This window comes from Triticum aestivum, chromosome 2B (assembly GCF_018294505.1).
Source record: "Triticum aestivum cultivar Chinese Spring chromosome 2B, IWGSC CS RefSeq v2.1, whole genome shotgun sequence".
Lineage (NCBI taxonomy): Eukaryota > Viridiplantae > Streptophyta > Magnoliopsida > Poales > Poaceae > Triticum > Triticum aestivum.
Genome location: NC_057798.1, coordinates 674,530,504 through 674,542,967, shown reverse-complemented (window position 1 = coordinate 674,542,967; position 12,464 = coordinate 674,530,504). Strand labels below are relative to the sequence as shown.

Genomic DNA, 12,464 nt, shown 5'->3' with positions numbered 1-12,464 from the left:
TTATGACCTCTTCAACCTACATATTATCTATATCCTCATCCTTTGCTACATTGTTGATGCCATCCTAACAACCCAAGTATGACACTTTTAGATAGGAAACCTTGCATAGAAAGAACAGGGATATAATATGTCTTTACCATCTCGATAGCATGGACAGTAGTACTGGATCTGGTTGGAGATTGACTCGCATGGGGCACCGGTGACGGAGGCGTAGACATGGACGATGACGGTGCTTCACTAAGGGCAGATGTGTGTGGCTCAGTGGAGAGACTTGTTGTGGAGGTAGGTTGGGATGCGGATGAGAGATCGCGACGGAGGATGGAGGAGAGGTGAAAGTAATGGTATCAGGCAATATAAGGCAGAATCGTGAGAGAAAGGAAACTACTATCGCGATAATTGGGGACTCCTGATTGCTATCATCCCCGGATTTTTCTGAGGCCCCAGAATCTTATCTTGTGTTTTTTTATACTCACACAAAATTATTGGAGTTATTTTCGTGGTACATTTTATATGCATAAATATTGTGATTGGCCCACCTTCCTTCTGTAATCGTGGGCTTAATTCAGAAAAGGCACACCCTTTTAATATTTGAGAAACTAATTTTTTCTGTTTCATTTGAAATTCAGGTGTTGTATGGTGGTTGCCTTCTTGTACATGAGCTTGCGACTGCGGGAGATCACGACTTGTTCTTTTGAATTTTTTTGGTTCATCACATGATCCTTCAAGCCAGCCAAGGGGGAGATCGGTGAAGAGGTGAAGTAGAAAATGCTGCACGGAATAGGAGGCATATCTTCAACTGGTTTGATGCATGTTGGAAGAGGTATTCTCGCCCACTGTGGTTATCCACCAGTTTAGTCTGTTACATGACTTATATTCTTTTATGAATATTGTATGCATTATTCTTTTGATTGTTTCTAAAAAAAGAAAGCATGTGAGCTCGTGTGCTATAGATCCGGGAACGTCCTATTTGCAACATAGTAGTAAAAATGCCTTTTAACTTCAATATATTCCAGGAATCTCAGTCTTTTGCAGTTTTCGTTACAAATAGATTATATAACATCTCACATAGGCATTCAAGAATATATTCCAGGAATCTCAGTCTTTTGCAGTTTTCGTTACAAATATATCATAGAGCATCTCACTTGGGCATTCAAGAACATGTTTAACAGAAAGTAATTTCGAAGGGAAAATGTAGATAGTACAGGATACAGCACAAAGCATTCCTTATTATGTATGATCTGACACCCTGTCGTAGCATCATTCGACCATGTTCTTCTCTTCCATATAGGTTTACAAGTTGCACATGTGGAGACCAGTAACCACAGCAAAGCCTCAATTATCCTGAACAAGAATATTTCTCAAACCTGATCAATAAAAAATGTGAAGTGATTAGTGGATGACATGAGATACGACTACAAAAATGATAAGCTTGTAAGGAGCTAGTTTCATAAGCTGGTTTCCAAAGCATTATAGTATGTGAAAAGAAATAATGGAATAATGCACCTGCCTCATCTCTCCAAAACATCTCTATAGACAATGTTCTTGGTGCTTTTCCCGGATTTATCAACATCCTTGTTTGGCTTGGCCAAAATCCATGTCGTCTCTCTCGACACTCCTCTTGACAATGCAACATATAGCTGCCCATGTGAGAATACTGGCTCGGGAAGGTAAATGCCGACATTTGGGATGGTCTGACCCTGTGCCTTGTTAATTGTCATGGCAAAACTCAGGCGGATGGGGAACTGTTTTCTCTTAAGTTTGAAAGGAAGTGAGATGTCCTCTGAGGGTGACATAGGGATCCTAGGTATAAACACCCTCTTTCCAGCATGCTGACCACCAACAATCTCCGCATCGATTGCATTATCCTGAAAGGCTCTGATCATAAGCCATGTTCCATTGCATAGACCATTATGAGGGTCGAGGTTCTGGAGCAGAATGACTGGACAGTTGACCTTTAATTTCAAAACATGCGGGGGCAAGCCATTTGGTGTGATTGAGTTCAAAAAATCAATTGTGTAATTATTCTGCAAGTCATCCTCAATTGAGTCAAAACTATGGTATAACTTTTCTTCGCCTGGAAACCTGGAGATCATTTTGTCATTCAGGTCATCGACATGATCGTTCTTGGTTGAAAGAATAGCACGTGCACTCATGTACTCTCTCGATCTAGCATTGGCCTGCAAAGATGGGAAGGCATTTTCGATGAGCATGTTAATAGCTTTTTCATCCTCGGTATAGCCAATGACAATGTCCTCAGGGAGACGGACATAATCGTCGCCAATTGTCTCTTCAGTTCCATTGCCTATCCTTAGTAGGTATTCTGAGAACCAAGGATCAGCCTGTGCCCGCATATTGCGCGTGAGACGTATCTTGCGGGTCTTCTCCCAAAGATAGGATCTCAGAAGTGTAGCATCCGTTATTTGTGCTCTTGTCCCACGTGTCACAACGGGTAGGACCTGCCTGAAATCACCACCAAATACAACAACCTTTCCTCCAAACGGCAAAGAACATTCCATTATATCCTGTAGTGATCTATCAAGCGTCTCAACTGCTTGTCGTTTTGTCATAGCGACTTCGTCCCAAATTATCAGGGACGCATGTCTAAGCAATCCGCTGTACCACTCTGTTTTGTGAAACCGCACATACTGTTGTCAGTGAGCTTGATTGGAATTTTGAACCGGGAGTGTGCTGTGCGTCCTCCAGGCATTATCGACGCTGCAATACCAGATGTAGCAGTTGCGATCGCGATTTCGCCCATGGAACGCAGCTTTGCTAGCAATGCCTTGTACAAGTACGTCTTCCCAGTTCCTCCTGGACCATCAACAAAGAATATCTGGCTTTTTTTGTTCATCACATGATCCATTATGTCATTGAAACCAGCTAGCTGCTCATTGTTCAAACTGCTAAATAGATCTAGATGTTCTGTGTCCGTGGTGATTTGCCTCTCCTCTGTTACCTCTTTGTACTCACTGTCATAAGAACCATCGGTCTCAACCAGATCCGGAAGTCCATAGCTCTTAATATCCTTTCCCATGGATTGCAACATATCCGTAATATCTCGAAGGACCATCTGCTCAAGTACCGGCTCATTGGATTCATTACGACTGTAGTCCTCACACATTGATGGTAGATGTTTATCCCACAATTGTCGTATTTCCGTTGCCTCGCAAAATACCAATATAGTTGCAAACAACCGTCTTAGGGCAGAAGGCATCTGAAATGTGGCTGCCTCTGTCATGCAATCATCAAGAGTCTTGTCGTGCTCAATGAGGCCTAAGTGCTCACATGCCTCTCTAAAGGAAGTGCATAGGTTGCCATTTACTGTTTTTAAATGATCAAAAGAAGTGGCACCTTGAACATGACTTAGCAGCACACGCAAGTAGTACCTCTCTCCTTCAGCAGGGTGTGCATACACAAGTCTTCCAATCTGTGATCTGTTATTTCTTCTCTTCTGCCACTTCTTTTTTCCAGCTATCCATCTATAATGCTCTGGAAACTCTCTGTACAACAATTTCTGTGCTTGCGGATTCCTCCGGTTCATCTCAAAGTACTCGGTAAGCATGGACCTGGATGAAGATGGTCGAGCGACAACATCTTCAAGATTTTCACCAGCTTTAAATGCAATTGTATGCATGTTCGGCAAATGAAGCTGGAGCTGCAGCACTGATGGACTGACACCAAACATTTTGAAACCAAAAATCATGTAAATAGCCTCTGGAGGAGATACGTAGCGTGCATCCCTATATTGTCGGATTTCATTGATGATTCCACCATCATTGATTATGTCCTGCTCGAATGCAAAGGACGTCCGATCGTGGCCTTTATAGATGTACTTGAACAAATACTTGACTGCCTTGATGCTCGAGCATGCTTCCACATTAATGTGGCAGTTATATCGCATAAGCAAAGAAGGGTTGTAAGGGACCACCCATCTATTGTCCAAATTCGCTCCTCTGATCCTAACTCCACGCCCATCATCCCTCCTCCGATAGATGGGATAAGAGTCTTTCCCTTGTTGTGTGGCATCACAAAAATCTCGCGGATAATGAAACCTACACTGTCCCTCAATCATGCAAGGACAACTCTTTTTCAACTCACCACAGGGTCCGTGCAGCATGTGTTTGACGACCAGGTCATGCAGAACGGGGTGTTTCTCTTTGTCAGGTATCTCTGCGGATATCACCCGATCATAGTCATCTGGGGATGCTAACTTGCTTTTTGTTTTCATGATTAAAAGTATATGCTCATGAGGAAGGCCTCGTTTCTGAAACTCCGTGACATGTACATAAGCTGGGACTTCTCCGAAATGCTTACCCTTAGTTAGCAAGTCCATCATATCTCGTTGTTTAGCCTTGTATACTCTTGCCACAAGGTCTGGACGGTCTTGTGGCAGTTGTCCAGGCATCAGATTATGGGTTATCTCCTCCCAATAGGGATTGCAAGTCATCGTGATAAAATAATCCGGTTTACCCCACTGTTGGACTATTGCCATCGCATCCAGCAACCTCCGCTGCATGTCGCGATCACCACCAGGAAACGTACGTGGAAGCACGATTCTCTTGCCAATTCGATCACCGCGTGACTCGCCGGCAACGATGGTGTCAACAAGACCCTGTAAGAGTATACAAGGTTATGGAAAAGGCATGATTTTCAAAATGTTCTTGTATTGCGATGTATTGGAATAAACAAAAGCACCATACCTGGTAGAGATCAGCTCGTATAACTTTTTGATTTTCTGGCTTTGAGTACCAGTCCAGCCTCATAGTCTCAATCTTGATATACATATCAACCGCCCACTGTTGGAAAAGGCGCCCACCAAACAAGATGATGTTAAAAAGCTTCTTCCTGACCTGTAGCTTGAAGCAGTAGTACTCCCTTGCACTAACAAATTTCCTGGATTGTGTTGCATTGACCTCATTGTCACCAAAATCCTCATCTTGGATATCCTCGTTATCATCTACAACATTGAACATAAATACCAGTAGACTGGCTGGACTCATAATGACTGACAACATAAGATTTGCTTAAGAATATAAGCAATGATGACTGGTACCTGCATGTAGATCAGTCGCTTGGCCTTCATCTGGCATAAAATTGCCAACCTGTTCCCTTTCATTAATTAAATCCTCATCTGTTTGATAGGCGATCCAATTCATAAGTTTCATATGAACTTTTTATTCACAAAGATAGCAAGTATATAAAAACAATTTAATAATGAACACCATACCTGCATGTAAACCAGTGACCCGGTCTTCATCTGGCACAAAGGTGCCAACTCGTTCCCTTCCATTAATCAAGTTTTCATCTGTTTGATAGGTGAACGAAGTCAAATGTTTTTATTACTCTTCTTAAAGATAGTAAGTAGATAACAAATTAATAATGAACATCATACCTGGATGTAAATCAGAGGTGCGGTTTTCTTGTGGTCCAGAATTATGCGCTGGAAATTGGGTGGTGTCATCGGGGGCCTGAACATACGGCATCCAACGATTCCAACCAGTCTCCCCACGTGGTAAAAACAGTGGATATGACAATGGGTCATAGCAACCATAGTATGCTCTAATATAGAGTGGTCGGTCTCCTTTTTTGGCATGCACGACAACACTCCTGTCAAAATAGTTTTGTGGATCACTCCCTTCAACCCATATCCCTGCCACCTGAGAAGTCGTTGGGGCATTGTACCTACGTTGATCCAACTTGATATCTGTGTTTAGTGAGATCTTGTACTCATCTAGATTCGGAACAGACCCAAGGCTCTTGAAAGCATGTGCATAAGGGTTCTGCTCTAGTATTCCCAGAATTTTCCGTATGAGATCTATATCTAGATCTGGAGACATATTAGTCATGTGCCCCAAGTTATGATCTGTATCATAAATAGAGAGTTGCAAATGCCTAGGGCCATTATCAGCCGGCACCAGCTCATCAAGAGCGTGGTACAACCCCCCACAAGCACGAAAGGTATATACGCCGGTTCTTGCTGCAGTGCTTACTCGACGATCAAGGGTGACTCCAAGACTTGTGAATGAGAAGTGAGAGTTGAAATACCGAATATTGTCTCGAAAATGTTTAGCATCGTCATCACGTTGACTTGTGAACAACCGTTTCAACTCGTCTGGGACCTCGGGAGTAAATAAATCTACTTTCCCCTTTCTGCAACAAAATGCAGGTCCCTCGTATTGAAACCGCAATGCTCCACAGTGGAGACAGTCCCTAACTTTTCTAAGGACATGGTGATTTTTGGGAAGGTTAATGTAAGCCCTATCATTAGGATCATTTGTTGGTGTTCCATCAGTGTGACGTCGTTCAACTCGGTAGGATTCAAAGTCAACATCTGGATTGGAATATGAAGATTAATTAATATTTTGTTCTGCAGAAAAGACAGTATTATACTATATATGGAAACTCATGATAGCAATATGGTACCTTGGTGGGCGAACATCCTAGCTTCTTCATCAGGCTCAACATATTCAGTTTCAATAAGATTTTCAACTCCCAAGCAGTCTATATAGTAGACAAATATTAGTTATAAGATATCCTAAAATAAACATAGAACCGTAAATGCATTTATGTGTACCATCCATATTTGTTGTGTTGCCATCGGGCTCCAGTATTCCATATGCATCATCGTCGTGGTCGTTGCCTGACAACATATGTTGCAAAATGGGCAAGTTTCAGCGTTGAATGAAAGGCATGAACCAAGAAGTAGTCAATGAAAGCACCATTATAATTGTTGACTTGATTGTGTCCACGTGACGACGCAGTGACTATGTTGTCTCGCCTCATCATCCTTCCAATGGTTTGTCTCTGGTACATATCATTTGTGTGGAGCCAATCACAATCTTCATCAGCTACAGAAACATCGAGTGAATCTCAGTTAGGAAATCTAATATAAGAAATACAGTGTTTCATGTAGCTGGCATCACCTGTATCAGATTGGTTTTGTTCTCCGGTTGTAAGCACTACTGTAGATTTGGCTGCACGACGTTTGTCACGTAGGCTTTGCAATATCTCTTCTTTATGTTGCTCATACCGGGCATTTTCCCTCTGCCTCTTCAGTGCTTGTTTTTCTTCTGTATAGTAAGTGTGAATTAGGTTCAAGACAACTTGAGCAACATAGGTTTATACTATGTACGAAGTATGTGTGCATTATGTATGATTGTTAATATGAGCCAGAAATGATTACCATACGAACTGCTGCATCTGTAGGCTTGAAGTGGCGGTCGTAACACAGTAAGTTGGGAGGAATCAATGGCAGAGTTAATATTATCAACATTTTCCTTGTTAGACCCGACAGTATCTGGTGTTGTTAGTTCACATGGACCATGAAGTGGAGTCTGATCACTCATTACCACATCAACAAGTATGCCTGCATCAAAATTGTATTACCAAAGTCAGTTGCTGACACACAAAAGCCGGTAGTATGTCTGGATGTAGTAGAACACATGACCTTCCACAACTGGTGTGTGCCGTTGCTGGGTGATAGCAGACTGCGCACTGGGCATCCCCACAGTGTCAAAACCTGTCGAAAGGGACTTTTAATTAACATGTCTTTAGATGTGATTAATGAAATGTATGATAGAGAACAGAGAAAATTGAGTAACCAGGCGACATGGCCACGGGTGGCTTAGATGGAGTGTTGGTTCCATTTAAAATAGCGGGCATAGCTTTCTTACGATCCCTTGCCTCCTTTCTTTTTTTCAATATTGCATCCCTGTTTAGTGCATACCTCTCCCTTTCCCTCTGTCTCTTTAGTTCTTTTGGATCTGTTTTTTGACCTGCGACGCAATAACATAGTCGGTACTTACATGATCTTAGTAGGTAAGAGTAGGTGATATATGTATTTACCTGAACTGTCGTTGTTTGTCAGGTCCTGAAAGGGAGTACGTACCCCACTACGCTGAGATCCGGACATACTGTATTCTCAACGGCTCCTGTTATGAAACACTTCTGAACCCTGCCTGAACTTAGTGTGCTATGCAAATCATGATGTACTGTAAGTATAAAATTACACGTTGTCAGATTAAAAGAGCAATTCCTTTTGTCTTATGTCTGACCAAAAGACGTGCAAATTCAGTTGATCTAACTTGTGCACTGCCAGGTTTGGCAGTAGTCATATGTATTGGAGATGTTGCTGGCTACAGGGGTGATGACACCGGAGGTAAGGCAGCGCGCCGGGTCGAGGACGTCGCTGACACCGGGGGCGAGGGCGGCGTCGTGACGACGGCGTATTGAGGAGAGTTAGGGCTGCAAGGCGGGTCGAGGACGTCGCGGAGACCAGGGGCGAGGGTCGCGTGCCAAGGGCGGCCGGGCGGGGCGGGGCGGAGCGAGGACCGCGGGACGGCGTGCCGACGCGAGGTTCGTGGCGTGGTGGCGTTGATTGCGGAGATAGGGCATTATTCGCTGGATGGAGTTGTTATCGTTGGGATGTGTAGGAGCCTGGACGTGGGAGTCTGCCGGCAGAACATTTCGTTTGAACCGTCGATCTATTTGTATTATGGTTGATGAAACGTGGACTATTGGATGGTAGTTAGTGGGTATGATCGGACGTCTTGGGTAATCCTGTGTGCACTTTTTCGTGTGGATGTAGGGGAAGTAACGTTTGGTCTTTTAATAGTAGTATAGATATAGACAGATATAGACTCCTTTCTTTTTTTCAATATTGCATCCCTGTTTAGTGCATACCTCTTCCTTTCCCTCTGTCTCTTTAGTTCTTTTGGATCTGTTTTTTGACCTGCGACGCAATAACATAGTCGGTACTTACATGATCTTAGTAGGTAAGAGTAGGTGATATATGTATTTACCTGAACTGTCGTTGTTTGTCAGGTCCTGAAAGGGAGTACGTACCCCACTACGCTGAGATCCGGACATACTGTATTCTCAATGGCTCCTGTTATGAAACACTTCTGAACCCTGCCTGAACTTAGTGTGCTATGCAAATCATGATGTACTGTAAGTATAAAATTACACGTTGTCAGATTAAAAGAGCAATTCCTTTTGTCTTATGTCTGACCAAAAGACGTGCAAATTCAGTTGATCTAACTTGTGCACTGCCAGGTTTGGCAGTAGTCATATGTATTGGAGATGTTGCTGGCTACAGGGGTGATGACACCGGAGGTAAGGCAGCGCGCCGGGTCGAGGACGTCGCTGACACCGGGGGCGAGGGCGGCGTCGTGACGACGGCGTATTGAGGAGAGTTAGGGCTGCAAGGCGGGTCGAGGACGTCGCGGAGACCAGGGGCGAGGGTCGCGTGCCAAGGGCGGCCGGGCGGGGCGGGGCGGAGCGAGGACCGCGGGACGGCGTGCCGACGCGAGGTTCGTGGCGTGGTGGCGTTGATTGCGGAGATAGGGCATTATTCGCTGGATGGAGTTGTTATCGTTGGGATGTGTAGGAGCCTGGACGTGGGAGTCTGCCGGCAGAACATTTCGTTTGAACCGTCGATCTATTTGTATTATGGTTGATGAAACGTGGACTGTTGGATGGTAGTTAGTGGGTATGATCGGACGTCTTGGGTAATCCTGTGTGCACTTTTTCGTGTGGATGTAGGGGAAGTAACGTTTGGTCTTTTAATAGTAGTATAGATATAGATGAAAGTCGCACACATTTCTTCCTTATAGTCTATCAAGGGAATATTACTATGTTTGGAAGCGATCCTATAATATGCGAGAACTTGAAACAATAATACAACATGCAAGGTCTTGTTTGATATCGTTTTGTGTACTAATCGCTTGCCCCTTGTCGAAATTAAAAGGTTTTGCTTGCCACTGCATTAGCATCGGTACATGCACCTATTATACATTAAAAGTCATTGTTGGTTAAGAAAAAACAAGCTAGAACATCTCCCCCAAAGGATGCCATCTATTTGGTGGATCATGTATAGAAATTTACAATATGGGTTGACCCGACAAAAGGAAAACATGCTAAAATTTATTGCATAAAAGCAAAACATCAGGAATTTCATTCAGTAGACCTTTGTTATAGCATATTATAATCATGAGATGTTCAAAATTGTATCTAAACGCCATATAATCATTGATTCTTAATCAAATGGAATCCATATAAAAAAGTCCAACGCATTGGCCATCCATGTGAAAAGTAGGTAGTTATCAAGTGCGGACTTTTGGTGCTCGACCACCATGGTTGGGATTATTTTCAAAAAAAATCAAAAAGCCCATTTAAAAGTTAGAAAAAAGCCGTGGGGTACATGTATATGTGTTCCGCATGAACGTGTGAAAATTCGTTTGAAAAAGTTGTGACTTGTAGGCTGTACAAAAAAAATCAAGCACAATAACATAATATGCTGGCCCATTTAGAAATATGTATTTTGTCTTTTTTGTGTACGCCACATATGAAAGTATGATGTTATGAAATTTTGCATATACGTCGTATACATGTGTATCTGTGTTCACAAAAAATTTGAATATTTTCGCTTTGTGGAAAATTGTATTTTGAAACCGTCCACCATGGTGGTCGGCCCGTTGGCATTTTTTGGTAGTTATATCACAACTTGCATGATGCATATTCCATCTACAACGTTAAAATAAATACATATATCCCCAAGAGAAAAATATCTCTTAAAACACATGCATATATGTTCAAAAAATGTTTGCATATATGATATATTAGGCTAGCTGGTTGCTCATACACTAGTAGTAGCTGGTACCTGTGAAGAATCAATTAGCTTATGTGAACCAATCATCTTAGTGCGTAGGCAAGAGGGAGAGATGGATGAAAGCACCTGTGTGTTCTGCTAGGCCGAAACTTCTAATCGTGTTTGCCCATTGACTCGTCTTGATCACGCGGCCACGACGGCGAGTTAGCGACCTTGCGTCCACGTGCTCTTGTGCCTCGACATGCGACTTTGCCGCTGCCATCGCAAACGCACAAGTTTAAAGTATATAATAGATCATGCAAGTTAGAGTCCAAAATAAGGGCAAAAATGTTTGGAAAAGTAGATATATTGGAGACGTACCAAAATTGTATGTGCGTATCTTCCCATCTTGGAAATATTATACTGAAGATGAAGGAAAATGCCAGTTGCAGGTGTTTGTCGAGGAGTTATGTGTAAGTAATGTTATTCATGGCAATTACTTTGCTTTGTCCCATACATCCTACCTCCATGATGGTTATAATGCAGCAAATTTTTCTACTTTTCTCTATAGAGAAGGACCGATTTGGAAACTCAGAATGAGGTAACCTGTGCTAATACCTCTGCTATTTTCAAGAATGCTTAGTGGCAGTATCGAAATTACCTAAATAAAATGTACATCACCGGCAAAGAAACTCATCAAATTTCCTTACGTTCTCCTGAGACACATTTACTGCACGATGACTGGGAACGCTTTGTTCTGTACTGGTCCCGAACCAAGAATGTGGTAAGGTCTATGAGCTCATTTTCTAATTTTTAAGTACTATATTCTTGCGTCTTACTATACTCTGTTCATGTAGAACAAGTGCCTAAACCTGAAGAACAACTGTTCTAATTTAAGATTCCATTGATATCATAGTTCAAAAAAGCGCTAGGCGTTAATTGTGCGTTTTGCCACCGCCTTGCGCTTTACTGACCAAAGCGCATGCTTATGCGCAGTTATGCACAGATTAAGCGTAGTTATGCGCAATGCATTTCGCCAACGCCTAGAGCCTAGGCACGCTTAAGCGCTCGCTTAGGCGTGCCTTTTTTTAACTATGATTGATATCGTGCATACTGTTTTGCTCTTGAATCGCTGTATTTACTCAATACAAAATTAATTTTAAATTGAAGGATCCAATCGAAACTGCAATGGCACAGCAGGTATGTTCACGCATGTTTCTTTAACAGGCTTGCTCTTATCAATAGCTCTGTTGATTTCAATTTCAATTGTGTATACAGTTGACTTCTCATATCATGCACATTACTAGCATCACAACAGAACCAATAGTGTTGTTGTACATGTAGACCCGTGGCACCCATCTGAAATCTTGTTGTGCCGTGTAGTTTCCCACGCTTTGTAATTTCACTGCTGCTTTGTCTTGAACTGATATGATTTGAACAGTGTCTCTATTTTGATTTGGCAAGACAATGCAGTGACCATAGGACATAGATATATGTTTGTTTGATGCTTTTATTATGTACTAGTACTTGGCAATAGAAGACTTGGTAGTTTAATCCTGTCCACCTTACTAATGAACTGGTTCACCGAAATGAGTTTCATATACAAGTACATGCTAAACTATTATGTGCCTGCTTGTTTCTTCTTTTAGAATGCTGAAAGAATATTGGGGAAGAGTGCCTTATTAAGCAATGGTAAAGGAAGTAATGCAGATAAGGTTCAGGATAGTGACACATCCTTGTTGGTCTCCAACAAAGCAGATAAAATAGCTAAGGAAGACTATCTTGATCAAAGTGAGACAACCCCAAAGTCCTGTCTTGGTTTAGTGTTGGAGTTACTGGCCACTACCGCTTGCACAAGCTATTCAAACTCACTGTC

The 12,464-nt window shown here is 42.4% G+C and overlaps 1 protein-coding gene and 1 long non-coding RNA gene across 2 annotated transcripts; one reads left to right on the top strand and one right to left on the bottom strand.

Annotated features, from left to right (window-relative positions):
* Positions 1 to 2,587: 2,587 nt before the first annotated feature.
* On the bottom strand, positions 2,588 to 7,971 carry LOC123039383 (uncharacterized). The gene is made up of 14 exons (XM_044462579.1): positions 7,846 to 7,971; positions 7,602 to 7,775; positions 7,448 to 7,519; positions 7,184 to 7,366; positions 6,924 to 7,070; positions 6,720 to 6,848; positions 6,575 to 6,640; positions 6,424 to 6,501; positions 5,393 to 6,331; positions 5,228 to 5,305; positions 5,054 to 5,131; positions 4,701 to 4,957; positions 4,471 to 4,612; positions 2,588 to 3,870 (listed from the first exon to the last, which is right to left on the bottom strand). Exons 1-14 carry the CDS (start codon positions 7,910 to 7,912, stop codon positions 2,588 to 2,590), a joined length of 3,693 nt encoding a protein of 1,230 aa, XP_044318514.1. The 5' UTR covers positions 7,913 to 7,971.
* Positions 7,972 to 7,999: 28 nt separating this feature from the next.
* On the top strand, positions 8,000 to 9,585 carry LOC123046638 (uncharacterized). Its single transcript, XR_006422489.1, has 3 exons — positions 8,000 to 8,355; positions 8,824 to 8,949; positions 9,055 to 9,585. It is a non-coding gene; the product is annotated as an uncharacterized lncRNA (long non-coding RNA).
* Positions 9,586 to 12,464: the final 2,879 nt, after the last annotated feature.

Excerpts from the sequence above, each read along its gene's own strand:
- LOC123039383 (XM_044462579.1), bottom strand. The coding sequence starts at position 7,912 with ATGTCCGGATCTCAGCGTAGTGGGGTACGTACTCCCTTTCAGGACCTG. Across the intron at positions 7,520-7,601 it reads ACCCGTGGCCATGTCGCCTG|GTTTTGACACTGTGGGGATG; the intron begins GTTACTCAATTT and ends CCCTTTCGACAG. Across the intron at positions 4,958-5,053 it reads AGCGACTGATCTACATGCAG|ATGATAACGAGGATATCCAA; the intron begins GTACCAGTCATC and ends TCAATGTTGTAG.